Source organism: Canis aureus, chromosome 8 (genome assembly GCF_053574225.1).
Source record: "Canis aureus isolate CA01 chromosome 8, VMU_Caureus_v.1.0, whole genome shotgun sequence".
Taxonomy (NCBI): Eukaryota; Metazoa; Chordata; class Mammalia; order Carnivora; family Canidae; genus Canis; species Canis aureus.
The window spans coordinates 66,274,885-66,300,243 of NC_135618.1; the positions used below are offsets into that span (position 1 = coordinate 66,274,885).

Sequence of the window (25,359 nt, forward strand, 5' to 3'; positions counted from 1 at the left end):
ACAGCTAAATGTTGGTTTTCATTGCACATTCTGGGTGTCAGGAGAAGTATTAGGATAGTGAGATACTTAAGTTACAGAACCTAGGCAGAAATCAGTCTAGTATTTTATCACATATTTCTATTCCTTCTATTTATTTATTCATTGTAATGCACCAGGGAGCATCCCATGATTTCCTATTAATACTTCAGCTGAATACTCTAGTAGATATGACCATAAAAAATGCTGCTGGCCAGTGAATACCAGGAATATTTCTTTTTTACTCCACATTATGACAGATTTCAACCCTTAGAATATGAAATGGATGATGGATACTCCTATGTCCATCAAATAGGCTTAATGATCGTTACTTTCTAAAAAAGAAAAAAGTTTTTTTTTTTTCAGAAGTATTTCAAAGTACAGACATAGTACCATTACAGTCCCTAAATGGGACAGTATGAAGCTCTAAGAACATTATTCTACACCTTACCCTACCTTACAAAATGTTTCTTTTAGACCAGCAAAATCTGGTCAGAAGTGTTGGTAAAATAAATGGTCAGTACTTGATTTACTTAAGTCATTGGGGTCTTAAAGTCAAAGGAAAAGATGGGCATCAATGAAGAGTAGCTAAAGGGTATGCGTAGAAGCTTGAGGATCTAGCGACAGGTCATCTGGGTGTTGAGATTGTTACGGGGCCATCACTTTGTGCTCTCAGCCAGCCCTACTCATCCTCTGGGTCGGAGGGAGAGGCCAGAGGTGGACTTTCTGAAAAGAAATGAGAATGTTGATGATTGCATGACAGCCCTTGCCTGAGTCTTATTTTCTTCCTCTCTGTATGAGAACTCAGCAGAAGAACACTGAAAATAAGAAATCTCTTTGGCTGATTTAGGGAGAGGCATCTGGGCCAGCTTTTTTCCTTCTTTGCCCTTGACTGTTGGTTTTAATTACTAAACAGCACTGAATTTTCTGAACTGAAATACACTAGGTCGTCCTATGTATGTAAGACCTTTCTCTGCTTTTACCTAAATTCCCTGGGTTGTCCTAACTACTTTGTGGAGGAAGATGTAGTCTGGACATCTACTCCGGGGCCAAGAGTTCTGCCTAGCCTTAAAACAAATGTTTTCAGGGGATCCCTGGTTGGCCCAGCGATTTAGCACCGCCTTCGGCCCAGTGCATAATCCTGGAGACCCGGGATCGAGTCCTGCGTCAGGCTCCTGGCATGGAGCCTGCTTCTCCCTCTGCTTCTGTCTCTGCCTCTGTCTCTCTCTTTCTCTCTCTCTCAATCTCTCTCTCTATCATGAATAAATAAATAAAATCTTAAAAAATGTTTTCATTAAAGTTTTTTTTTAAGATTTTATTCATGAAAGAGAGAGGCAGAGGCAGAAGCAGGCTCCATGCAGGGAGACACAGGGCCGATCCTGGGTCTCCAGGATCACGCTCTGGGCTGAAGGCGGCGCTAAACTGCTGAGCCACCTGGGCTGCCCTGTTTTCTTTTTCTTTTCTTTTCTTTTTTTTTCCTGTTTTCATTAAAGATTTAAAAATTTAAAAAAATTTTATTTGGTAGCAGGAATAGTATTTGTTAGCAAAAGAGCATTCCTTTGGAGCATAATACTACTCTTGAGGTATCCTGTGTATCCCTTTCTTTCCTCCTAAGAAATATTCTGAATTCTGTATTTATTATCCCAATGATTGTCTTTGTTGCTTTACTATGTAGATATTTGTATACCCAAACAACATATTATTTTTTTTTTCGCTTTTGAAATAGAAAGTGTTCTTCTCCCTATTTTTCTGAGATGGTCCATGTAGTTGTGCTAGTATGTGATTTTATTTTATTTTATTTTTTTTTTATCACGGGTCAGGAGTTTCCTGCCTTGAATGTACAACATATTTTCCCATCCTACTCTAGATAAGCATTTAGCCCATTTCCTTTCTCTTTTACCAAGTGTGCTTCTTTGACATCATACATATCATCTATTGCAGTGCTCAAGAATTTAGTATGTTTACACCTAGGAGTAAAATTACTGGCCCATCACTTAGGCACATCTTCCATAGGAACAGACAGCAGCAATGGTTTTCTGAAGTGGCCGTACCAGTTTCCATTCTGAACAGACTTCTTTTTTTTACTCTCTCTCCCTTTCTCCATCCCACCCCCCAAATGGGTGAGTTTGACGTGCATGTATTTCTTCAAGTTTTTATATTTATCGTTTACGTGTGTATCAGTCAGTGGTTCTGCAGGGCCACAGTGGGGGAGACGAGCATTACCCTGGCTACCCACAAAATGTCTTGTTCCCCAAAGTGTAACCACTTTCACATCTTTGTTCTGGTTGCTTTGCATGTTGGTGAGTGCAAGGCTAAAGGTCATTGGAAGCTCTGAGTGTGTCAAGAGGCCTCGTTGATCAATTTCTTTGTGAGGTGATCCAAGTATGCTGGTTGCTGGCAGACACCCCTCCCCCTTATCAGTATCTTTGCATTCTATAGCTGATCTGGTTCTGCAGAGAAGACCCTCCTACCTCTAGTCCATGATCGTGCAGGTGGGTAAAGGATGATTGCCAGTAGCCAGGAGACTCATGGGGAGAAGATTGGTGGTGATGGTGGTGACAGGGGTGTCAGCACCGCTTGCGTCCCTTGTCTTTGGTGTGGTGTTCTCATGTGTGTTGGGTTACCCTTGGGACCCCGACTGATTCTTTCTGGAGATGAGTAGTCTTCTGTGGGAGCTAGAGGAGATCAAGGGGTCCCATAGCTCTCACAAGCCTCATCCAGCCCTCTTATGAGCTCAATCCTTTTCTCTGCCCGCCCCCAGACTTACTTGCTGCCACCAGTTCCCAAGCCCTTAGAGGGCCTGGAGTCAGGTTCTGCCTCTTGTCTCCCCCCTCCCCCCCATTGATTCTGCTTCATCACCTTGGTTAAGTGAATCACTTCTGGTCCAGTCTGGCTTTTTTGTTGTTGTTTTAAGATTTTATTTATTTGACAGAGAATGAGCGAGCACAAGCAGGGAGAGCTGCAGGGAGAGGGAGAAGCAGACTTGATCATGACCTGAGCCCAAGGCAGCCACCTAACCATTGAGCCCCAGGGCTTTTGAGTCCTAAGAAATTGCCTTAACTGAATTTTACTACTTTGTTAGTAGAGGTCTCTCCCTAATATCTGAATTTACCTTTTCCCATGATTAAGAGAGTTAATGTCTTTTCACATGTCCATTGTTTCATTCCTTTTTGATTTTGTGGCTGTTTAGGTCTTTTGCCAATTTCCTAACCTTGGTTTTAAATTCTTTCCTCCTTCTTTGTATGAGTTCTGTATTTTGGATACCAACCTTTTAATGGTGTTTGGCTTAGCTCTTCACTTTATGGTGTGGAATTTTGGTGAACAAAGGTTCTTAATTTCAAGGTGAATTTATTGATATTTTAGTTTGTGATTTACATTTTTCCTATCTTGTTTAAGAAATCCTTTCCTAGTCTAAAACCTGTGGTTTTGTCTTTGCATTTAGACCTTTGCTCTACGTGGAGCTGGTTGAAAATTCCTATGATGATAAATAGGGATTTGGCTTCATCTTGGACACAAGATACATGTTACTTGTATCACATACAGCACATGTTACTTACCAGTGCGCACCCTGCCTTTGAGCTGTGGTGTCAGCTGTTATAAATCAAGCTTCTGTCTGTCTGGGGGGCACTTTCCTGGCTACTATCTTCTGATGTGTTGGTCAGTGGGTCTACCTCTGTGCCATGACCGTATTAGCTTCACTTATGGAAGCTCTGTGTGCTCTCTTGCTGTTTGATCAGATTGTTAATCTTTTGTTTCTTTCAAGAAATTATTGAAATAGAGGGATGCTTGGGTGGCTCAGAGGTTGAGCATCTGCCTTTGGCTCAGGGCCTGATCCTGGGATCCGGGATCGAGTCCCACATTGGGCTACCTGTGGGGAGCCTGCTTCTCCCTCTGTCTATGTCTCTGCCTCTCTCTCTCTATCTCTCATGAATAAATAAATAAAATCTTAAAAAAAAATTAATGAAATGGGAATTAAACGCACAATAGAGGAGTATTAAAAATCAAAAGCTCCTTCTTCGAAAAGCTAAGTGAAATACCAATTGTGGCACAGTTAAAGAAGAGAGAGAATGCGTGATAGGAATGGGAAAGGTTAATCATTAAGATATTATGAACAACTCTGTCAATAATAATGATATAGAAGTTCAATTACCCCCATATTGGCCACCCTGCACCCATGGCACTAACACTTACCTGTGTCCTTCTGGAATATGTTTCCTGCCATCCACCCTTCTCAGAAGGAACCATTATCAAGAACTTGGGATTTCTCATTCCTGTGTGTGCACTTTTGTTCATACATACATGCACATCTCCAAGACGTGCACACCTCCAAAAGTGTGTGCTCGACGTTTAGCCTGTACAAACAGGGCCATATCCAGTGTCCAGCCTGCTCTACTGTCCCCATTCTCAGAGGCTCACCCTGTGTTAACTCAGTTCAGCCATGTTTTATTGTTGCATGGGATTCTGTTTTAAAAATGTACCATGTGGATGGAACTGGAGGGTATTATGCTGAGTGAAGTAAGTCAGTCGGAGAAGGACAAACATTATATGTTCTCATTCATTTGGGGAATATAAAGAATAGTGAAAGGGAATATAAGGGAAGGGAGAAGAAATGTGTGGGAAATATCAGAAAGGGAGACAGAACGTAAAGACTGCTAACTCTGGGAAACGAACTAGGGGTGGTAGAAGGGGAGGAGGGCAGGGGGTGGGAGTGAATGGGTGACGGGCACTGGGGGTTATTCTGTATGTTAGTAAATTGAACACCAATAAAAAATAAATTTAAAAAAATAAATAAAGGTTTGGGAAAAAAAAAATGTACCATGTTTATGGACGTTTGGGTGCTTATTCTATTCCAAACAATGCTGCTATGAATATCTTATGTGGGGTCTACCTAGGTTTCTCCTCAGGCTGGATGCCTACCTACAGACCCACCAGCTTGTTCACATGCCTATCTTCAACCTCCCTAGATACTGCCAACATGGCCTCCAGACTGGTAGTAGTTTAATTGATTTTTTTTTTCTTCCAGTGCCTGAAGACCTCTCATTAGAAGAGAGAGAAGAACTTTTAGACATTCGTCGAAGAAAGAAGGAACTTATTGATGACATTGAGGTAAAAAAGCAAACCAAAAACTCTAGTTGGTTTTTGCTTTTAGGTCAAATAGTCAAGTAGCTTCATGAAAATGTAAAAAGTGGGAATCTCGTGTGTCTGTATCCTAACACATGAAGTGAAGGCAAGCAATAGAACCTCACCCTGAGACTGGTGGTTAAGGGCCTGATACTGGCCTCGGCACCTTCTCCCCAGTCTTCCCAAGAAGAGAAGACCATGGCTGTGAAGAAGGCAGGGAGCACGGTCAAAGGGTGGGGAGGAGGAGCCACAGTGAGTGAGCTCAGGACGGTTTTACACACAGACACTCTAGAATCTGCCTGGTTGACCCCTCTGAGCTTGTTCTGGTAAGAGATGGATAGGTAATAATTGTGTTTTCTCCAGAGTTGGGGCTGTTCTGACTGTGAAGCTCTCTCTGTCTGGATAGAAAGTACTGATTTTTCCATCCCTAAGATGCCCACGTGAGACCTCAGGGAAGCTTCTGTCTGGGAGGCTAAAGTTTATCTGTGTCTAGGAGGGGGATGGTAAGGAGCCTGTGCCCAAATGTCTGTCTGCTTTTTTTGGCAGAGGCTGAAATATGAAATTGCCGAAGTGATGACTGAGATTGACAATCTGACTTCAGTGGAGGAGAGGTAAACAGTTGGTGCCACACTGCTGAGTTACTAACCTCTTCTTTCCCTGCCTCAGCTGCCATGTGACCACAGCAGGGGCGGGCAGGACCATTGGAGACACTCAAAGTGGGGCAGCCTCTGTGGGGCCGTTGGTTCCTCTGCTCTCCACCCCCAACCCCTTCCTGCTCTCCGTGGAGGAGTCAGGGTGCTTCTTCAGGGGCCACAGCCACAGCCTGTCCTCTCTCTTCTCTGGAAGCACAGGCCCCTCCGAATTAACCACAGAAGCAGCCTTTATGTACAGCAGGGAACTGTGCTTCCCTTAAATAGCCGTTTTCTTGTTATTGGCTTTTTCTGGAGAAGGAATCCAGTGTAGAGAAGAGCCTGGGGAAGCCATGTGTGCTACTTCTGCTTTAGGGGGTAGAGGGTGGAGGGAGAGGGGTGCGTGGGGGAGCCTAGGCAGTTTTCTGCACCAAGATGCTGACCAAAGTGCCATGGAGACTGCATGCCCCCTTGCGCTTGGCGCAAACTTTGGCTAACCATTTCTTCACTGTTTGAAATGCATAGCAAAACTACCCAGAGGAACAAGCAGATAGCCATGGGGAGGAAGAAATTCAACATGGATCCCAAAAAGGTAAGCAGACATCCCAGGTTTCTGACATATAAGAAATTGAGGTTCACCGATTTGACTGGCTCTCTCATTTTGGACAGAGGTGGTCATCTGCCCTCATGAAAAATACTGAGACTTGATGTTAAATTTTTACTATGTAGGGGCTCCTGGTGAGTAGGGTAAAGAAGAAGCTCTGTTGATCTGGTCCCTGGTCTTTGCATGTGAGGCTCCAGGCGAGGCTGGGCCTCCTGGGAGCGATGGGTGTGTGCTGACCAATAGTGGGACCATTGGTGGGGCCGGGTCAAGCACTATATCTTCTGCTGAAGCATGGCCCACAGCTCGAGGAGTGCTTGGTCAGGGCACAGGTTGGGGCTGGTGGGCAGGGCTGCAGCCTGTGGGGCTGCTGGGGGGTTAAATGCTTCAAGTCAGAGGACTTTGTTCCTTTCGTTCACCTTCGAGAGAAGATGTCTGCATGAAGGGTCAGGGAGCTCTCCTGACTTGAGCCAATACAGTGTTCAAGTTGGATTGTCTAGGAAAACACCTGAAAGCAATGAAACCTGCCACACAAACCCCTTTCTTGAGGAGTCGAGTTCATAGAGTTGGCTTAATCAGCAGATGTGCTAAGCATTGGCAGCATCTCGAGTGATACTTCACAAGTGGCTCTTTTAAAAACTGGACCTTAATGTTTTATGGTGCAGTGCAGGATAGTGCGCCAGCAAGGTCATGGGTGAGCCCACGTCCTCCCCCAGTGAAACACAAATAACCTGTATTTTAGTGGTTCCATGACTTCTTCAGGTTCTTGCCTGTCCTCAGTCTCCCAACACCAGGTGTCAGCTTTATAATCATGAGGGCTGACTCACGTTTATTGAGAACTTGGCACGTGTTGGGAACTGCTAATGAAGCACTGTAATTAGTATACTTAATCTTACGAGGTGGGTTCCATTTTAATTCCTATTGTGCCGTTGGGGACAATGGGGCACAGAACCACTGAGACCAGCCCAGTGTCCTGAGCCAGGAATCCATCTCAGACTCAGGCCTGTAACTACTGCACTTCCCTGAGCTCCTGTGGGACTCTGGGGTTGGATGTCCCGGAACCCTGCTCAGCCCTGGGGATCCTCTTCACCACATCTAAGCAAGCAGGGGCTTTATCTGCTTTGCCTAGGCCATGGCCAGTTGCTCTACAGGCTTCATTTTACATATAGACCTCTTCACCTGAAAGATTTTTTTTTTAAGATTTTATTTATTCATGACAGATACACAGAGAGAGGCAGAGACACAGGCAGAGGGAGAAGTAGGTTCCATGCAAGGAGCTCAATGTAGGACTCAATACCAGTACCCCAGGACCACACCCTGAGCTGAAGGCTGATGCTCAACTGCTGAGCCACTCAAGCATCCTATCACCTGAAAAATTTTTTTCTTTTTTCTTTTTTTTAAAGATTTTATTTATTTATTCATGAGAGACATAGAGAGAGGCAGAGACACAGGCAGAGGGAGAAGCAGGCTCCTGATGGGGCTCCACAGGGAGCCCGATTTGGGATATGATCCTGGGACTCCAGGATCATGCCCTGTGCCGAAGGCAGGCGCTAAACCACTGAGCTACCCAGGGATCCCCCGAAAAATTTCTAAGATACTAATTATTGGCTCTGCCCAACAACTTATTTGTAATCATGTTGCTCGGTAAAATCAGATGGTAAATTTAGTCTGCATGTAACCTGCAGGGGAAAAGTAATGAAAATTCCACTTTATAGATGACCATAGCACTGGTCTGAGTCTGTGGGGCCACCTTCACAAAATACCATAGACTGGTGGCTTGAACAGTAGACTCTGACTTTTTCACAGTCTGGGAGGCTGGAAGTCCGAGATTGAGATGCCAGCATGGCTGGGTTCTGGTGGGACCTCTCTTCCCAACTTATAAATGGCCTTCTTCTCACTGTGTCCCCACATGGCAGAGAAGAAGCAGGAGATAGTTCCCTGGTGTCTCTTCTCATAAGGGCATTAGCTCCATCAGATGAGAGCCCCGCCCAAATGACCTCACCTGACCCTAACTGCCTCCCAAAGGCCCCCGGTTCCTTTTTTTTTTTTTTTTTTTAAATAAAGATTTTATTTATTTATTCGTGAGAGAGGGGGTGGGCAGAGACATAGGCAGAGGGAGAAGTAGGCTCCATGCAGGGGCTCCAACGTAGGTCTCGATCCCGGGACCCCAGGATCACGCCCTGGGCCAAAGGCAGGTGCTCAACCACTGAGCCACCCAGGCATCCCCCAAAGGCCCCGCTTTCTTATACCATCACACAGGGTCAGAGCTTCAAGATCAGAATTTTGGGGAAACACAAACATTCAGTCCATAACAGCACTGAGTGATGTCATATGTGGGCTTGGGAAACAGGCTATCATCAGAGTAAAGACTTCCAGGCCAGTAGGAAATATTTTGTCACAGAGTGGTAACATTTTGAGCAAGGAGCTTTTGTTTGTGCAGATACATTAGATACCCAGTAGTAGCAGTCGGGGTTATAAGTGAGCAAGAGGAAAGATCAGTTCAATCAAAGAAGCTGGAAACATACTACAGCTTCTCTTTTATTCCCAGTCTCCTTGGAATGTCTTTAAAAATATAATGTATGGCTCTATAACAAGCACGAGTTCACTTAGAGGACTAGAAGTTGAGGGAACCCTGAAAGATAAAAAGATGAATGGTAGCCCAATGCACATCAGGAAAGAATTGCCGTGGGATGTGAGAACCACATCAGGGGTTCAGCTCACTCAGGGCAGCACGTTTGGGGCTTGAGACCATTGAGGGGATATCCAGACCACTTACCCTTGGCTGAGCTTGCGCCAAGTAGTGGTGTGTGCCTCCACGTGGGAGATGGAGGTGTCTCTTCTCTGCTGGCCTCATGGAGGAGGAGGAGGAGGAGAAACACTTGTTCTGGAGACCAGCTTCTGAGCACCCCAATGGCCGCATCACTTGCTCCAGAAACAAATGGCGTTTAGGGAGACTATCAGAGATTCTTAAATACTAAGGTGAACACCCAGCCAGGAATCATTGAATGTATAAGCTGTTCGACCCCATGAGAGAGAAGTCAAACTCCACAGCGGAACTAACATAGGAGGAAACATTAAAAGTAAGATGTTATGTATATTATAAATATCATCAGAGATGATAGGGTGTTGGCTTATCCTTGGTGCAAAAACGAGGAGTTGTGGGAAAGATCCGGTGAAGTGAAGAACCAAAGCCCTGTGAAAACCCACAGTGTGGGGCAGGATCAGGGATGCTGGCAGGGTGGATGGTGATGCTCCCTCCATATTTTCCATAGCTCTGTGTAGACTCATGGGGGGTGTGGGGGGCAGGTCTGGCAGCTCGGATTTTATCCCATAGAAGTTCCAGAAGGAGAAGCTAGAAGACAGTGGGGGATGTATTTCAAATTATATTGGAGTATTTCAGAACTAGATTAAGAGAAAATTCTCAAATTCAAAGGGCTCACTAAATGCCAAGCAGGATAAAATTATCAGAGACTGATCCATAGAAATATCAAGTAAAATACCAGAAAGCTTGTGAATAAAGAGAAACTCACTGACTTTCCAGAACGGAAAGACCAGATGATCTAGGAAGAAACCAGAATCTCACCAGAAACACTGGAGCAAAGACAGCAGGGAAAGTGTTTTCCAAGGTCTGAGGAAGTGTGATTTAAAATCTGGAGTTCTGGGGAGGCTCGTGTGGAGCTGCGAGAAACCAAATAAGATAAAAATAATAAAACCTAGAATTCTGTATATCTAGACTGTCACTTGTGTGAGGAGGCAGGTGAAGACATGTCAGATATGCAAAGGCTCACAAAAGTAACTGCTAATGCCTTCTGTGAACTCTAGAAATCACGATTGGAGCAGCACACCTGTAACCGACCCAAATCCAAGAGCAGCTGCACTATGAAACAGAGATGGAAAGAAACCAGCCAAACATATGGTTAAGTCTAAATGAGAGCTTGATTATTGAAAGAGTGTTTAACAAACTAAAACCCCCAGATTACCTCAATACAGTTGACCCGGGATCCCTGGGTGGCGCAGCGGTTTGGCGCCTGCCTTTGGCCCAGGGCGTGATCCTGGAGACCCGGGATCGAGTCCCACATCGGGCTCCCGGTGCATGGAGCCTGCTTCTCCCTCTGCCTATGTCTCTGCCTCTCTCTCTCTCTCTCTCTCTCTCTCTCTCTGTGACTATCATAAAAAAAAAAAAAAAAAAAAAAAAATACAGTTGACCCTTGAGCAGCACTGGGTTTGGGCTGCGAGGGTCCTTTTACATACACATGGGTTTTTTTAAAACATATAGTACAGTACTGGAAATGTATTTTTTCTTCCTTACGATTTTCTTTGTAACAATTTCTTTTCTCCAGCTTATAAGAATGTGGTTATAATACTATGATACTATTTTAAGAATACAAATATAGAATACATGTGATGTAGAAAATGTGTGAATTGACTGCTCGTGTTATGGGTAAGGCTTCTGGTCAGCAAGAGGCTATTAGGAGTCAGATTTTTCAGGAGTCAAAGGTTACATGCAGATTTTCGACTACGTGGGGCGTGGGGGTGGGCAGTAACCCCTGTGTTGAAGGGTCAGCTGTATCCATAGCAAGGGAGAAGGGAGCAGGGAAGTAAAGGTTGGCTAAGGTTTTCTGGACATCCAAGGATGAATGTAAGTTTAAATATTAAAATTTTAAGAGTAACCATTGGAAGTTAGGGATAAGATAGGATTTCCAAACTAGGAAACATCGAATAAAGAAAACTTAATTCAACAGAAAGCTGAAAAGACATGAGAAATACCCAGTGTACGTGAAGGCTCAGGAATCAAGTGGTAGCAAATCCATAATCACCATAAATTTGTGCTCAGTTACCGCTTACAAGGCACCTTGACATCAGGTTGAAGAAACAACAATAAAGCCCAGATGTGTCCTGATGGAGACATGCACCCAGGACCCATAGCGCCAGGGTTGAAAACCAGGAAATAGGAAAAGTAGATGAGGTGTAGTGGGTTCAATGGTGGCCCCCTCCAGCAGATTCTCCTATTTGATTTCCTAAATGATATTTTAAAACATTAACCTTGTCTAATGATACCAGAACATTTACTTTCTTTCCTTAACATTTATCTAGCGTACTTGGGTCTCCAGAGTTGCTGTAATAAATGACCACAAACTCAATGGCCTGAAACAACAAGGATCAGTTGTGTCACAGGCCCAGAGGCTAGAAGTCCAAGATCCAGGTGTGGGCAGAGTGGTTCCTTCTGGAAGCTCTGATGGGGAGTCTGCTCCCTGCTTCCCTCCACGGGGGATCGTGATCCTTGGTGTTCCCTGGCTTGCCCACCACTCTACACTCAGCCTGCGTGTCACATGGATGGTGATGCCGCCACTTCTGTCCTGTATGAGGATGCATGTCCCCTGGCTCCTGTGTTGTCGTCCTCTGCTTCTGCTTCTTGATTTTTCCTCCCTGATAATAGTTCCATTCTCCTTCGTAACTGTTCTCTCAGACTCTGGGTTTTGGCTCCATTTTCTCTTCCAGTCCCTGGCCTGGGCTTACCCCTGTGGTGCTGTGTTTTCCAGTACCTCTTGCAGAGGGGAGCTGGAGCTTGATTTGGGGCTCCTCTGGCTGTCTCCCATAACCTTGAAGCACAGAAGAGATGATCTTGTTCTGGACCTACTTGCTCTTCTCAAATCTGGTTTTTCAGGCTATGCATAGCCTCCCTGAGGAGCTCCTGAGTGTTTGAATTTTAGAGCAGGTCATGAGCATCCAGAGCTCAGAAAACCTCATCTCCAGGCCCGTTCAGTTCTGGGCAGAGCGTAGGCTGATGGAGTACCTGGGACTTTGTGACTGTGGCAATTGCTGGGCCTAGGGACTCTGGGGACCTCTGGGAGGCTGGAAAGGGCATGGGGCGGGATGGATGCAAAGCCATGGCCCCAGGGAAGGTGCACAGAGAGTAACGGCAGCAGAAGGGACCTGACTACAGGACAGCCTGCAGCGGTGGTTTCATAATTGTGGGGCCCCTGTCTCGTCTTTTGGTTAGTACTGCAGCCACAGTGGTCACAAAAGACCAGGCCAAGGATGTCACCCAGATGCCAACCAGGCACCCCCCAGGGAACACCTGTATCTCTTGGGCCCTTGGTCCCAAGACCTCGGGTCCTTTGGATGCTCTCTCCCCATCCCTTGCAGTTTTGGATGGGGGGGCAGCAGGGTCTGCTGATTCTACTTACCCTTGGGACACGGAGTCAAGACAGGCAGACCAGGGCAGCTGTGGCCTTGGACCACTTTTCCAGGGATGTTAGGGGTCAGACTGTAAACTTCAGCCCCCCTCCTGCCCTGGGCTCCCCTCCCTCACAGACCAGTGCAACATCCCGAGCCCTGCTTCCCCATCCAGCATGCTTCTCTGTGGGTGAATAAACACCAGCATTGTCACTTTTGTCCCCGGCCTCGCTTTCAGGGGACTGGGTAGGATAGGAGCATACTTGGGATGGAACGCTTCCTTATACTGTGTGCATGCCTGCCCACTTAGAGGATGGTATGGCGGGGGACGGGGGGCTGGTCTTCACTTTAGCTCCCACCAGAAATAGATGAGAGTTAATTTAGGATAGTCAGACATACTGATTTTTTGGTAAACTTTTTCATTTTTTGAAGAACAGCATATGGTGCACAAACTTTGAATGCACAGCTTGACAAATTTTTACAAATTGAAATCCTTGTGTAACCCAGAGCAAGATGCGGTTATAGGGCATCAGAAATGTCTCTCTGGTGTCTCCTCCTAGTGAATGAATTCCACCCCATCACCATAGAGTGGGGTTACCTGTTTTAAAACTTCATATAAATGGAATTAAGGTACACACTGTGTCATCCTTTTACTCTATGCCATGTCTGGCAGGTTCATCGATGTTGTACGCTTATTTTCTCTTATTGCTGTATTGTGTCCCATCATATGAAATCTACCAGAATAGATTTATCTCTTCTCTTATTGATGAGATGTTGGGTTGTTTTCAGTTTTGGGGAATTTTAGATAAGGCTGCTGTAGACATTCATGTGTTTGAAAAAAATGACAAAGACTTTCAGATGGAGCACATGGCGTGAGGAAGCCCAGGTCCTGGGCATGGAGAGTTGTAGCTGGAAAATCTCTCTGAATTTGTAGAAATAACCTCCAGCAAATAGAGGACAGAATCCCCTCACCAGCTTTGCCAATGTGTATTTTGAAACCAGCTCAGAGCTGTGTCAGAGGTAAATTTTTGCTATTATTAGGGCTTCTCAGGAGAGGAGCATAGCTAATTCAGGCCAGGACAGTACCCCTGCAGCCTTTCATTTAGAAATTGTTACCTGTGCCCTTTTGGGCCTTCAGGTGGGCATGGATTTTCACCAGCTTAAGCTCATTGGCCCAGTGATCAGTTAGCATGTTCAGCCACAGCCAATACAGCTTACACAGTGGGCTCTCCTCTTACATAGCAGAGGTGGCTGAAGGGTGTCAAGTGACAGGACACAGGCCCTGTGTTCATCGGGGCCTTTCCCTGGTCCACTGGCTGTAAGGGTTCTGGTCTTCATGTCTGCATTCAAGTCAGGAAGGAAGAAGAAGGAGCAGTGGCTGCTCACGAGTCCCTTTCTATCAAGAAAGTGACAGCTTCCCCAGGCACTCCCTACAGACTTCTTCCTGATCAGATTTGTGTCACAAGGTCACTCCTAGTTGCAAGGGAAGCTGGGAATGTGATTATTTAGTGAGGAACAGCAAGGATAAAGGGGAGCTTGGGGAGGGCGTGGGTTAGCCAACCACATATGACATGTTGCTCTCACACACAAAGCAGATTGATTGTTCTTCTGAGCTTGGGAAATTTGCTATTGTTACCCCCTCTGCCTTTATCATCTCCAATAACTTCCTTATAATGATTTTCTCAGTAACCCGTTTATTTGTCTTTTAGCCCATTAACGTGCCAGGAGGAATGAATGTGCTTTCCTCTGATGGACAAAGTATACTCTGGGGGGTGAGGATCAGATTGTCCTGTTGTTTTTGCCATACCCCAGCCAGTAAGATCATTACTCTGGATGTATTTCTGTCTGTGAAAAATGAGTCTGGGCGACCCTCCTAACCAGAGCTTTCTTCCTTATGTCCCTCTTCAGGGAATTCAGTTTCTAATAGAAAATGACCTGCTGCAGAACTCCCCAGAAGACGTAGCCCAGTTCCTGTATAAAGGAGAAGGCCTAAATAAGACTGTGATTGGGGACTATCTGGGTGAGAGGTAAGTTGAAGGAGAATCAACAGTGCAACCTGGTCTCGCCCTCCACATCAAGGTCTGTCACAGTTTCCTGTGGGTCCAGGGCTGTGTGGGCCACTCCCCACCACCAACTTGGCCCTATGCTCTCATGTCCTCTCTCTGCCTTTGGGGGAGGTATGGGTCTCTGGGGCCAGGTGGGGTCTGTGATCTCTGGAAGCCTTTACTCGGGAGCCACAGCAGAACTGAAACTGACGCTGCCTTTCTCTGTACCTCAGAAAGCAGCTTTTTATTTTTTTTAAGATTTATTTATTTATTTGAGGGAGACTAGGGAGCGGGAGAGGCAGAGGGAAGAGAGCACTTCAAGCAGACTCTCCACTGAGAGCATGGAAACTGACTTGAGACCTGAGATCACGACCAAAATCCAAAGCCAAAATCAAGAGTCGGACACTCAACCAACTGAGCCACCCAGGTGCCCCCTCAGAAAGCATCTTAATCTTCTTTTCACGTTTTGCCCCAAAATAGACCAGATTTCTTCATGATTTTCTTCCCCTGTTGCTTGGGGGTGATGAGTGAAGGTGGGAAGTTATTAATTTTTTAAATGGAGAGAAGCTGGTCAGATTTTACATTCCCAGCTTTCTCCAGTTAGTCCATTTGCTGTGCTTAGCACAGGTTAGGGCAGGAATCATGTCCCCTGAGTCAAGGACCAAACAAGAGAGTTTTTAAACAAGAGCCTAACAGTTGTTCAACCAGAGTGGTTTCTGTTTCTAGCTTTTTATTAAAAATACTTGGTCAAAAGTGGAAAGCTGAACACTTAACTCATTCTGTGAGGCCACCACTACCTGATACCCAAACCAAAGACCTCACAATAAAAAAAACACAAAACAGTAGATAGACCAGTATCTCCTATGACTATTGAAGCAAAAATTCGCAATTCAATATTAGTAAATTAAATCCAGCAATATGTAAAAATGACTCTACACTAATACATTCATCCCCATGCATACATTCATTATTCTGTGAATGCAAGGTTAGTTCAGCATGCAAAAGTCAAAGCGATAGACCATTTCAATACAATAAAGAGTAAAACCCACATGATCATCCTACTAGATGCTGGAAAGGCATTTAACAGCATTCACTGCTTCAGGACAGAAGCACTCAACAAGCCAGGAAAAGACAGGAACTTCCTCAATATGATGTAGGGCACCTGTAAAACTTACAAGTTCACTTCATGCATTCTCCTAAGAAGAACAAGATAAGGTTGACTGTTCTCACCACTTCTCTTTGACATGGTACTGGCAGTTCTAGTTAGGCAAGAGAATGAAATTAAAAGCATCTAGTTTGGGGGATCCCTGGGTGGCTCAGCAGTTTAGTGCCTGCCTTCGGCCCAGGGCATGATCCTAGAGTCCCGGGATCGAGTCCCACGTCGGGCTCCTTGCATGGAGCCTGCTTCTCCCTCTGCCTGTGTCTTTGCCTCCCTCTCTCTTTGTCTTTCATGAATAAATAAATAAAATCTTAAAAAAAAAAGCATCTACTTTGGAAAGGAAGAAATAAAACTGTTTGTAGAGGACTTAATTGTATATGTAGAAAATCCTGAGGAATCACTAAAAGCATTATTAATAAGTTCAGTAAGGCTGCAGGATATAAGATTGTTATGTCAAATTCAATTATAGTTCTAAATGGTGGCAATGAGCAAGCTTGGAAAAGCTATAAAGAAAAACAACTCTCTTTTATAATAGCATTAGAAGGAATAAAATACTTGGGAATGGATTTAACAAAAGCATAAAATTTTTATTCTGAACTATAAAACTGAAAAAAAAAAAAAGACCTACATAAATGGAAAGATGGCCCATGTTCATGGATGGGAAGACTTAGTAGTACAAAGATGGCAGTACCACCTACCTTGATCTGCAGATTTAACTCATTCCCTATCAAGATCCTAGCTTACTTCTTTGTAGAAGTTGACAAACTCATCCTAAAATTAATGTAGACATTCATGGGACCCAAAATAGCCACAATCTTGGAAAAGAAGAGAGTTTTGCAGAACCTACATTTTATGATTATAAGACAGATTAAAGCTAAAATAGTCAAGATGGCATGATACTGGTGTAAGAGTATACTTCTAGGTCATGGAATAGAATGGAGAATCTAAAAATAAACCCTTAAATTTACTGTGAGATGATTTTCTTTTTAAGATTTTACTTATTTGAGAGAGAGAGAGCGAGCACAAGTAAGGGAGAGGCAGAGAGGCTTGACACTGGGCATGATCCTGGGACCCTGAGATCTCATGACCTAAGTCTAAGGTAGCTTAACAGAACCATCCAGAATCACTCCTGTCAAATGATTTTCAGTAACGTTATCAGGACAGTTCAGTGGGGGAAAGAAGAATCTTTTTTAACAAATGATCTGGGATACCTGGATATCCACATGTAAAAGAATACCACTGGACCACTCACCATATGCAAAAATTAAACTGGATCAGAGGCCTACATTTAAGAAGGAAACTATAAAACACTTAGAAGAAAATGTTAGGGGTAAATCTTTGTGACCTTGGATTAGGCAAGAGTTTCTTAGATGTGACACCAAAAACATAAATAGCAAACAAAAACAAAAACAAAAACCTAGGTAAATGGGACATCATCAAAATTGAAAACTTGTGTTTCAAAGGATGTCATCAAGAAGGTGAAGAAGGTGAAGAGGCAATCTACAAAATAGAAATCTTTCCAAGTCATGTATAAGTCTGAGAAGGACTGCTATCTAGAATATATAAAGAACTCTTACAACTCAGTAACAAGACAATTACAAATGAAAAACATCTGAATGGACATTTCTCCAAAGAAGATGTGTAAATATATGATAAGGCCATAAGCACACGACAGGATGTTCAGCATCCTTAGCCCCCATCAGGGAGCTACAGATCAAAACCATAGTGAGCTGCCATTTCACACCCACTGGGATGTCTGTAATCATAATAAAAAGATAATAAGCATTGCCAAGGATGTGAAAAAATCAGACCTCTTACACACTGCTTGTAGGATAAGCGATGCAGTAGCTGTGAGAAGTAGTTGGCAGCTCTTCAAAATACTAATGTCCCCACGTGACCCAGTAATTCTACTCCTAGGTATACACCCAAGATAAGTAAAAACATACATCTGCACGAACCCGGACCAATGTTTGTAGCCACATTATTCTTGTTAGCCAAAAAGTGAAAGCAGTTCAAATGTCCATCAACTTAGATGTCCCTCAACTGGTGGATAAATAAGATGTGGTACATCCATACTATGGAATATTAATTGGTAAAAGGAGAAACAGAGTGCTGGTACATGCTACCACGTGGATGAAAACAGGGAGATAATAGAAGAAGCCAGTTGCAGAAGACCATGTGTTGTGTTCCTCCCTTTACGTGAAGTGCTTGAGACAGGTGAAATGAAAGTGCTTGGGATTGGGGTAATGAAAGTCTTCAGAAATTGATAATGGTAACAGTTGTACACATCTGTGAATATATTAAAAGCCATTGAAAAGTATGCTTGAAATAGGACAATTGCATGGGATGTGAATTATGTTCGGACAAAGCTGCTAAAAACAAACCCACAGAAAACCTGAACAGTGGCCCAGGGGTTGCAGCACTTCATTTAATCGTCTGTGCCATGAGGTCTAGAGTCTGAATTCTCCATCGTTTGGTGGCAAGTGCATGAGATGAACTATGACATTTGTGTAATACGAAGTCTGGCAGTTCCTGTTGCTAGAAGTACTGAGTGTCTGCAGGTTTTGAGTTCCACAAAAATACTAAGTTCTGAGTCCATGCCAGGCTCTGTTTTAGGCACATGGGTTGTGGTGTTAAAAAAGAAAAGATGGATTCATCCACTCGAGCCATATTCTGCTGGCATGATATAGGCAGTATGTAATAAGAATAATAAATGTGAAAACCATTTCTGTCATATTTTAGAAGGTGTTAGGGCAAAGGATGAAAGGAAAGTGGAAGCAGATAGGGGTGTTAATAGCCCCAAGTCTGAGAACGAACTTGCAATGCAATACATCTTAACTTCCAGTTAGGCAAAATGGAAAACCACAAGCACCTGCTGGATGTAGGAAATATCTTTCTTTTGAGATGATTGAGAAATTCTGTGCAGTGGACTTGGACTGTGTTTGCTTTCTTTCCCAGGGACGACTTTAATATTAAAGTTCTCCAGGCGTTTGTCGAACTCCATGAGTTTGCTGATCTGAACCTTGTCCAAGCCTTAAGGTAAGTGTCAGAGTCTCGGCTGTTAGCGGGGAGGTGCTGGAGCAGGAGGCCGGGGCTCACCCCCAGAGGAGAGGGTGTTGCCCAAGGGTCTGGGTAGGCGTTCACGGACCGAGCTTGTGCTCGCCTTGGTGGGACCGCTGGGTGTGCGTGCCGTTCCCCACTCCTTTGCTTCTCCCTCATCTCAGTTGGTACTCAGTAGTCAGTGCATACTTTCTTCCCACTGCTGCAGCAGAGTCTTGGGGCGGCCTAGGCATGGGTCCGCTTCCTGGGGCATCTGATCTCAGATGCCTGCCTCGTGGACGCCCCAGCGTGGGTGGGGAGCGTGTGGACGGCCTGCTGTCAGAGGCTGCCCTCTAGTCCCTGCCTTGTCCAGGCAAAGCCAGCCGTCATTACATGTCATAGGGGTGAATGCAAGAGGATGGCCCTTGTGTGGCCCTGAGGTTTTGCCGGCCACCATGGTAGAGGTGCCAGGTCATCCCTCTGGATGTCCACTCGAGGCATCGTCCCGTACACTCTGCTCTTCCTGCACCACCAAGAGGATCCGGTTTCCTTCCTGGTGTCCCAGCTGAGGCTCCGATGGCTGTTCCCCAAGCCAGGGCCATGCAGTCTCCATTGCGACTACTTCCTGCTCTGTGGCTGCAAAGTGTGTGACTGACCATGTTTCTGTCCTGCTCTTGGCCCTTGTCCCCATACGGCTTCCGCAAGTTGCACAGAGCTGGGGGTGGCTTTGCTGTCTGCCATTTGTCCTCTTCGGTGCCTCAGCTGGCCTGGGCTGAAGGAGGTGCTGACAACTCTGCAACACAGAGACACAGGCCTGGCGAATCTGGGGTGTGGTCATGGCAGCCAGGGTTCCCTTTCTTTTAGCTGGTCAGTCTCTGGCTGGAGCCAGGGGTCCCCGACGTGCTCCTGCGGGTGGTGCCGGCTGTCCCTGGGTGGACAGTTGAGGGCAGCAAGTGGCGGCCGCCACGTTGCTCCTGCGGGTCCTGGGGCTCTGCCCCCAGTGCCTCCCTCTGCCATCCAGGGGCTGCCTGGAGCATTCCCTGGTTGGGGGTCCTCTAGAGGGAGAGACACCATCATCCCCTGGTGTTGGTGTCTTCGCAGGCAGTTCTTGTGGAGCTTTCGACTTCCGGGGGAGGCTCAGAAGATCGACCGCATGATGGAGGCGTTTGCGTCCCGCTATTGCCTGTGCAACCCGGGCGTTTTCCAGTCCACAGGTCGGTGAGGGTTGGGCCCCAGCACTGTGCGCCTCTGCCGGGTGGAGGGGGTGCCTCTGGCCGGGCAGGCGGCTGAGCGCCCCGGCCCCCTCTGTCCTCTTTCAGACACCTGCTATGTGCTGTCGTTTGCCATCATCATGCTCAACACCAGCCTCCACAACCACAATGTGCGGGACAAGCCCACGGCTGAGCGCTTCGTCACCATGAACCGTGGCATCAATGAGGGAGGGGATCTCCCGGAGGAGCTGCTGCGGGTGAGCTTCCCTCTTCCACGGAACTGGCCCTCGCCCCTCAGGAGCTGCCACCGCCGCCCCTTAACCTTCAGGCACCTCGTGGCCCTGGTCCCGCTGAGCCTGGCGCCCTCGGGGACACAGTGCTGACTGGGCCCTCCCCACCCCTGGCCCCCGGCTGCATCCCTGAGACCATTGTCACCCGTGCTCCTCGCAGAACTTATACGAGAGTATCAAGAACGAGCCGTTTAAGATCCCCGAGGATGATGGCAATGACCTGACACACACGTTCTTCAACCCTGACCGTGAGGGCTGGCTCCTGAAGCTGGGTGAGTGGCGGCCAGCAGGTGGGCCCCGCGCTCGGAGCCCCCAGCCCTCGGCCCCCAAGGCCCCCGACCAAAGGCAGAACCGCTAGAAGCAAGGGCTGTTGGGCCGAGTCCGCCCACGGTAGCCGGCCGCACGCCCCAGACTTGATGGCTGCTGCTTTGAGCCCTGCCCTGTCCGAACGAGGCCATCTTGTCAGTGTCCACGGCAGAGAGTAACGCCCGGGCTGCACGAGCGTCCGAGAAAACTGCTCACTTAGCATCCAGATAGACCCAAGCAGTTTTCTGTACCAGAGGCAGGTGCATTTACTGCGAGAACCTGCGTGCCTTTCTCTTGGTTTGGTGTGGCTGATTTTTGATGAGTGGTTTAAATGTGCCTTCTTGTTTTCCTTCTGCCTGTGGCTCCCACCTTTCTGTTCTGTGACGGGCTGTCCCTGCTTGTTCTGCGTTAGGAGGTACGTACCCAGTGGCTTCCTGCCCCTTCCCCAGCTGCTCATTCCTCTCTCAGTTTCTCTCCCCCGTTGGTCTGTGTGAAGCTCTGATTTGTGGCTGCCATTCATCTGACCCATGTGGCTTTGGACTTGCCGGGGTTAGCTTCATGCAGGGTGCAGCGAATGTGACACCTACACCTCCGGGGCCGGGCGAGGCATGGCTGGAATGCCAGCCTTTCTGCGCCCGGGAGCGCATGGGAATGCCGTGTGGGAACGAGCTTGCCCCTCAGTGTCCTTAGGGCCTGAGCAGCCACGAGACTGCTGGTTGCCTGCTCCATTCCCGTACATCACTGGTTGCCTCTCATACTAACCAAACAGCGCATGTTTGCACCACCCTTGGACGGAATCCGGAAATGTTTAAAAGGCTTCCTAACCATTGACAAAGAAGTACAGAAACATTGATATTTTCTGGGCAATTTAATGAATTGTTAGGGTGGGGTGTTTTGTTTTGTTTTTACTCTGGGGAGATTGGGATTTCTGCCTTACTGTGACATGAGAGCCTGTGAGACGTGACAACTGTGTACCATCCGGGCACTCTGAGAACATACTGTAAGACATCAAGAAGTCCGGCAACTTTGTGTTTTTAATCAAGTGTGGGTAAGAGGCATGAAGGTGTGTGCTGGGGCTCAGCCATTCTGATTTGGGATCTTGCTCCGACTTCTCTGCCTGTGCTGCCAGTTAGGGGAGTTCTAGATCTTTGTCTGCAAACTCAGAGCCCTAAGCGTGGACTTGAATGCTTTCATGGATTTCGAGGTGCATCTCTGAGGTCACGTCACACCTGTGGCCCTGGGGTGAGGGCAGAGGAGGGATGTGTCTGACACACCAGCAGCTGCACTTGGGTCCCTCCTGTTCCTGCACGGCCAGGGAATGCCCCTCGTGTGACGGTGACAGTGACAGTGCAAGCCTGCCTGGCAGTTGGTGTGGCCTCAGCACCAGTGGGAGATGCTCCTGCTTCTAAAGACAGAACAAAATGAGGGAGGTAAAGGCACAGCAGGCCTTATTTTCCAACCTGTGTTCTGGTTGTACATGTAAGCAGTGCCCAGAGCACCCTTAGGGGCCACAGAGCTGGCTTGGGTGCTGGGTAGGTGCCCAAGGGGCCCCATACAGCCAGACATGGCCGTGGCACAGCGGGTAGGTGGGAGGACCAAAGTCTGCTCCTTCCATGTTCCGCCGCTGCATGCATGCGTGCGTGCGTGCGTGTGTGTGTGTGTAAGTTATGGCACTGGTGTTCTCATTAGCTGTCACAGACCTAGCAGTGATGGTACTGCCCAGACCTTGAGCTGGCCAGCCCAGTGACTGCCCAGGAGCCACCTTCCCAGAGCGCCAGCAAGCCTGCTGCTGCCTCCCTCTGGCCCAGGCAACCTCTGTACCCGCTGTGTTCACAGAGCTGTAGCCGTCCAGAGAGCACATTTCCCCAGGTTGGTCTGCTCTCCAGAGCTGCTGAGGCCTGGAGACCATCCTGCCCACAGGCCGCCTCCCCGCAGTATTGACACTGGCCTGGCTACTGAGGGGCAGCCGGTTGGTGTTGGGCTCTGAAGACCAAGAAAGCAGTAAATTTGCTGGAAGCCGATGCTAAAGATGCGTTAGCTTGGCCTGGGTTAGCTCTGGGCCCTTATCCAGCACAGGGCAGACCGAGGCCTGGACACAGAAGTGCTTGGCCAGAGGCCTATGACACAAGGGTAGGAAACAGCGTGTGTTCTGTGCATGTGCTTAGATAGGAACAGAGGTCACCGCGTGGCTTTGCTTTGTGTTTCTCATAAAAAATGTAGTCTTAGGGCAGGTGGCACTTTCAAAAGGCCTGCATGCTTTGTGAGAGCATGGGAGCATTGTAGCATTTCTTCATGATGGTCAAGTAAAGGCCTTATAGTCGCTGAATTTTGAGAATGGATCAGTTGTGTTGAAAACAGGAACGTGGATCAGACTTGACCTGTCCTGCAGAAAACCTGTTGCAGGGTAATGGGTGCCCGCATGCCGTGTGCCCACATGCTGTGTGCTAGTTCCATGGAACGGCCATGGAACTAGCAGGAAGTTCACAGGGTGGAGAAGCAAGGCTCCTTTCTGCAGGAGTGAGAGAGAGTGAGTGTGTGTGTGTGTGTGTGTGTGTGTGTGTCCATCCCCATCTCCTGAAGCTCAGCCAGGAACACACATATGCAGAGCTTGTCTGTTCCCTTGCAGCAAAACCTGGGGTGGCTCCAACACCAAAAGTGTAGCCGCCTCCCCATGCCTGCCCCTGCTGGGCAGGCCCTGAGCTGTAAGGGTACCTACGGCTGGGCTGGGAGGCCCTCTGGCTGTGACAACTGGACCAGGGTTGGGGCTCCCCTGGACGTGCCACTGAGCGCAGGAGCAGTGGGGCAGGAGCCCAGGGGCAAAGTGCTGAGAAGCCTTCCTGGACCGCCTGCGGTGGGGTCTGGAGGTGAGTGGAACACCTAGACCGCCACCTAGTGACCCAGTGACAGGAGCGTGGACAGAAGAGCAGGTGCTGGACAAGTGGATGGTGCAGGACTCCTGGGAGGATTCTCCAAGAACTGCTTGTGGGGCGAGCAGAGGGAAGGTGCTGGCAGGAGAGTCGGAGCTGCCGCTGGCATGTCAGCCAGAAGGAAGGGCAGGGGCAGGGAGGGGAGCCAGGAGGAGGCCATGGAGGCCACCGAGGGATTGGGGTCTTCAGCTGGGGGTGGGAGCCTTTGGCAGCTTCAGACATCAAGAGCTGGGATGAACTTGTCCTTTCAAGGGACCGCCTGTGGCTGCTGTTTGGAGACAGTGGTGAGGCTGACAGGGGCCAGAGAAAGACCTCGTGGGGGCAGGGGATGTACCTGGAGAGAGTCCGTGCTGTCCTATCACTGGAGGACTTTGGGACAGGGGTCTCCTGGGTCCCTGCCCTGTGAACTTGGGCTTCCCTGGGGTGCTTCGGGAGGTTGGAGAATAAACAGGGCTCCTCTACCCAGCTCTGTGCTGGCTCTTCAGAAGAACAGATGAGGCCTGGTCCAGGGGGAGCAGAGGATTCCAGGGAAGCCCCGAGAGTCTCAGGGTAGCTGCACATGGGTGTGGGGAGCAGGGGTCCAGCTGGGGCTCAGAGAGACACTGGGGGATGGGGAGGGGACATGTCTGTAGGCTTGGGGGTGTGGAGGGGGCAACAGGAATCTGGGTAAGGCACACAGACCCTTCAGACAGGGAGCAGTAGTGAGGTGGCTGGAGCTGGGGGTGTCGGTCAGAGACGGGGGAGACATAGCAGGCCTGCCTTCCCCGCACAGCTGAGGCCCTGTCCCCACTGCCAGGCATCCCATCCCACACACCAGCTTCTCCGGTCAGATGTTGGCCTGCCCATGGCCGTCCAGAGGAGGTCCAATGTCTGTTCAGTGAGGCAGGGCTGAGGGATCCCAGAGGGACCTCCCTGGGACCTGGCCCAGTGGCACCAAATCCCAGTGGTCATGCCTCTCCCCCTGAAGTGGGGTGTCCTCCCTGCCTGGATTTCTGCAGACATTATGACTGGGAGGCCGTCCTGCCTCAGCCCCAGGCTGAACTGGGAAGCTGGCAAGTGTGCCTTCCTGTCCCTCCTGACCCCTTCCCCCCGCGTGACCCACACAGCCTTCCTCCCCTCGTCCTGTCTGCACACCCTCGTCCCTCAGCCCCGACAGCCCTCACCTGCTCACATAACAGAGAAAGGTGGGTGAGCTGCGCCCGGATGCCACCTCAGGCGAGACAGAGTAGGGAGATCCACTCCTGCCCACGTACCGCTTGATCCTGCTACCATGTGTGTGTTTTTCTCGTAGATTGTGTTTTCTTGAACTTTATGTCAGAAGCCAGGGTTGGAAATTGAAGCCCATTTTGTGCTGAATATTTAAGGGTAAAAGATTTCCTTTTCTGTAGTGAAAGGAGAAGAGATGCAGACGAGCTGTGTGTGTGCGCGTGTGTGTGTTTACATGTGTGTCTTGATCTTGTTAAGAGATTAATTCAATCGAGTAATTCCCCGGACTGAGGAATAATTGATCCTGATGGATCCCAGGGCCACCCAGAGACCTGAGGTAACAGGATTACAACCCGGACAGGCCCGGGGAGTGGCACTGACTTCATCCTGTTGTCATTTCCATGCGGGGATATTAAGCCCATTCATCACCACTAACGTTTCCAGAAAGCCGGTTTGGAGAGCAATTGAATTTAGTAGGGGGCTCAGGTGGCCGTGGCCGTGGTAGGGGCGCCGATGATGGCCCCGGGTGGGGGTGCATGTGGGGCCCTGGCAGCGCCCTGCGCCCGCTTGTCACCAGCCAGGCCACAAGGCTTGTCTAGGCCTTGGCTAAGTGTTGAGTGGAATGTCCAACGT

At 47.9% G+C, this 25,359-nt stretch overlaps 1 protein-coding gene across 5 annotated transcripts in view; it reads left to right on the top strand.

Moving 5' to 3' along the window:
- The window catches only part of CYTH3 (cytohesin 3), a 97,732-nt gene that overhangs the window by 68,764 nt on the left and 3,609 nt on the right, over nucleotides 1–25,359 (top strand). For 4 of the 5 annotated variants that reach the window (XM_077907756.1, XM_077907754.1, XM_077907755.1 and 1 more), the window contains exons 2-9: nucleotides 5,039–5,121; nucleotides 5,683–5,747; nucleotides 6,291–6,357; nucleotides 14,452–14,570; nucleotides 18,706–18,786; nucleotides 19,888–20,000; nucleotides 20,106–20,254; nucleotides 20,448–20,559. In XM_077907756.1, the coding sequence (XP_077763882.1) occupies nucleotides 5,710–5,747; nucleotides 6,291–6,357; nucleotides 14,452–14,570; nucleotides 18,706–18,786; nucleotides 19,888–20,000; nucleotides 20,106–20,254; nucleotides 20,448–20,559 (679 nt within the window). In that variant the 5' untranslated portion in view covers nucleotides 5,039–5,121; nucleotides 5,683–5,709. Of the gene's footprint in view, nucleotides 1–5,038; nucleotides 5,122–5,682; nucleotides 5,748–6,290; nucleotides 6,358–10,199; nucleotides 10,283–14,451; nucleotides 14,571–18,705; nucleotides 18,787–19,887; nucleotides 20,001–20,105; nucleotides 20,255–20,447; nucleotides 20,560–25,359 lie in introns of those variants that run through there. The other variant, XM_077907758.1, reaches the window with a different exon arrangement.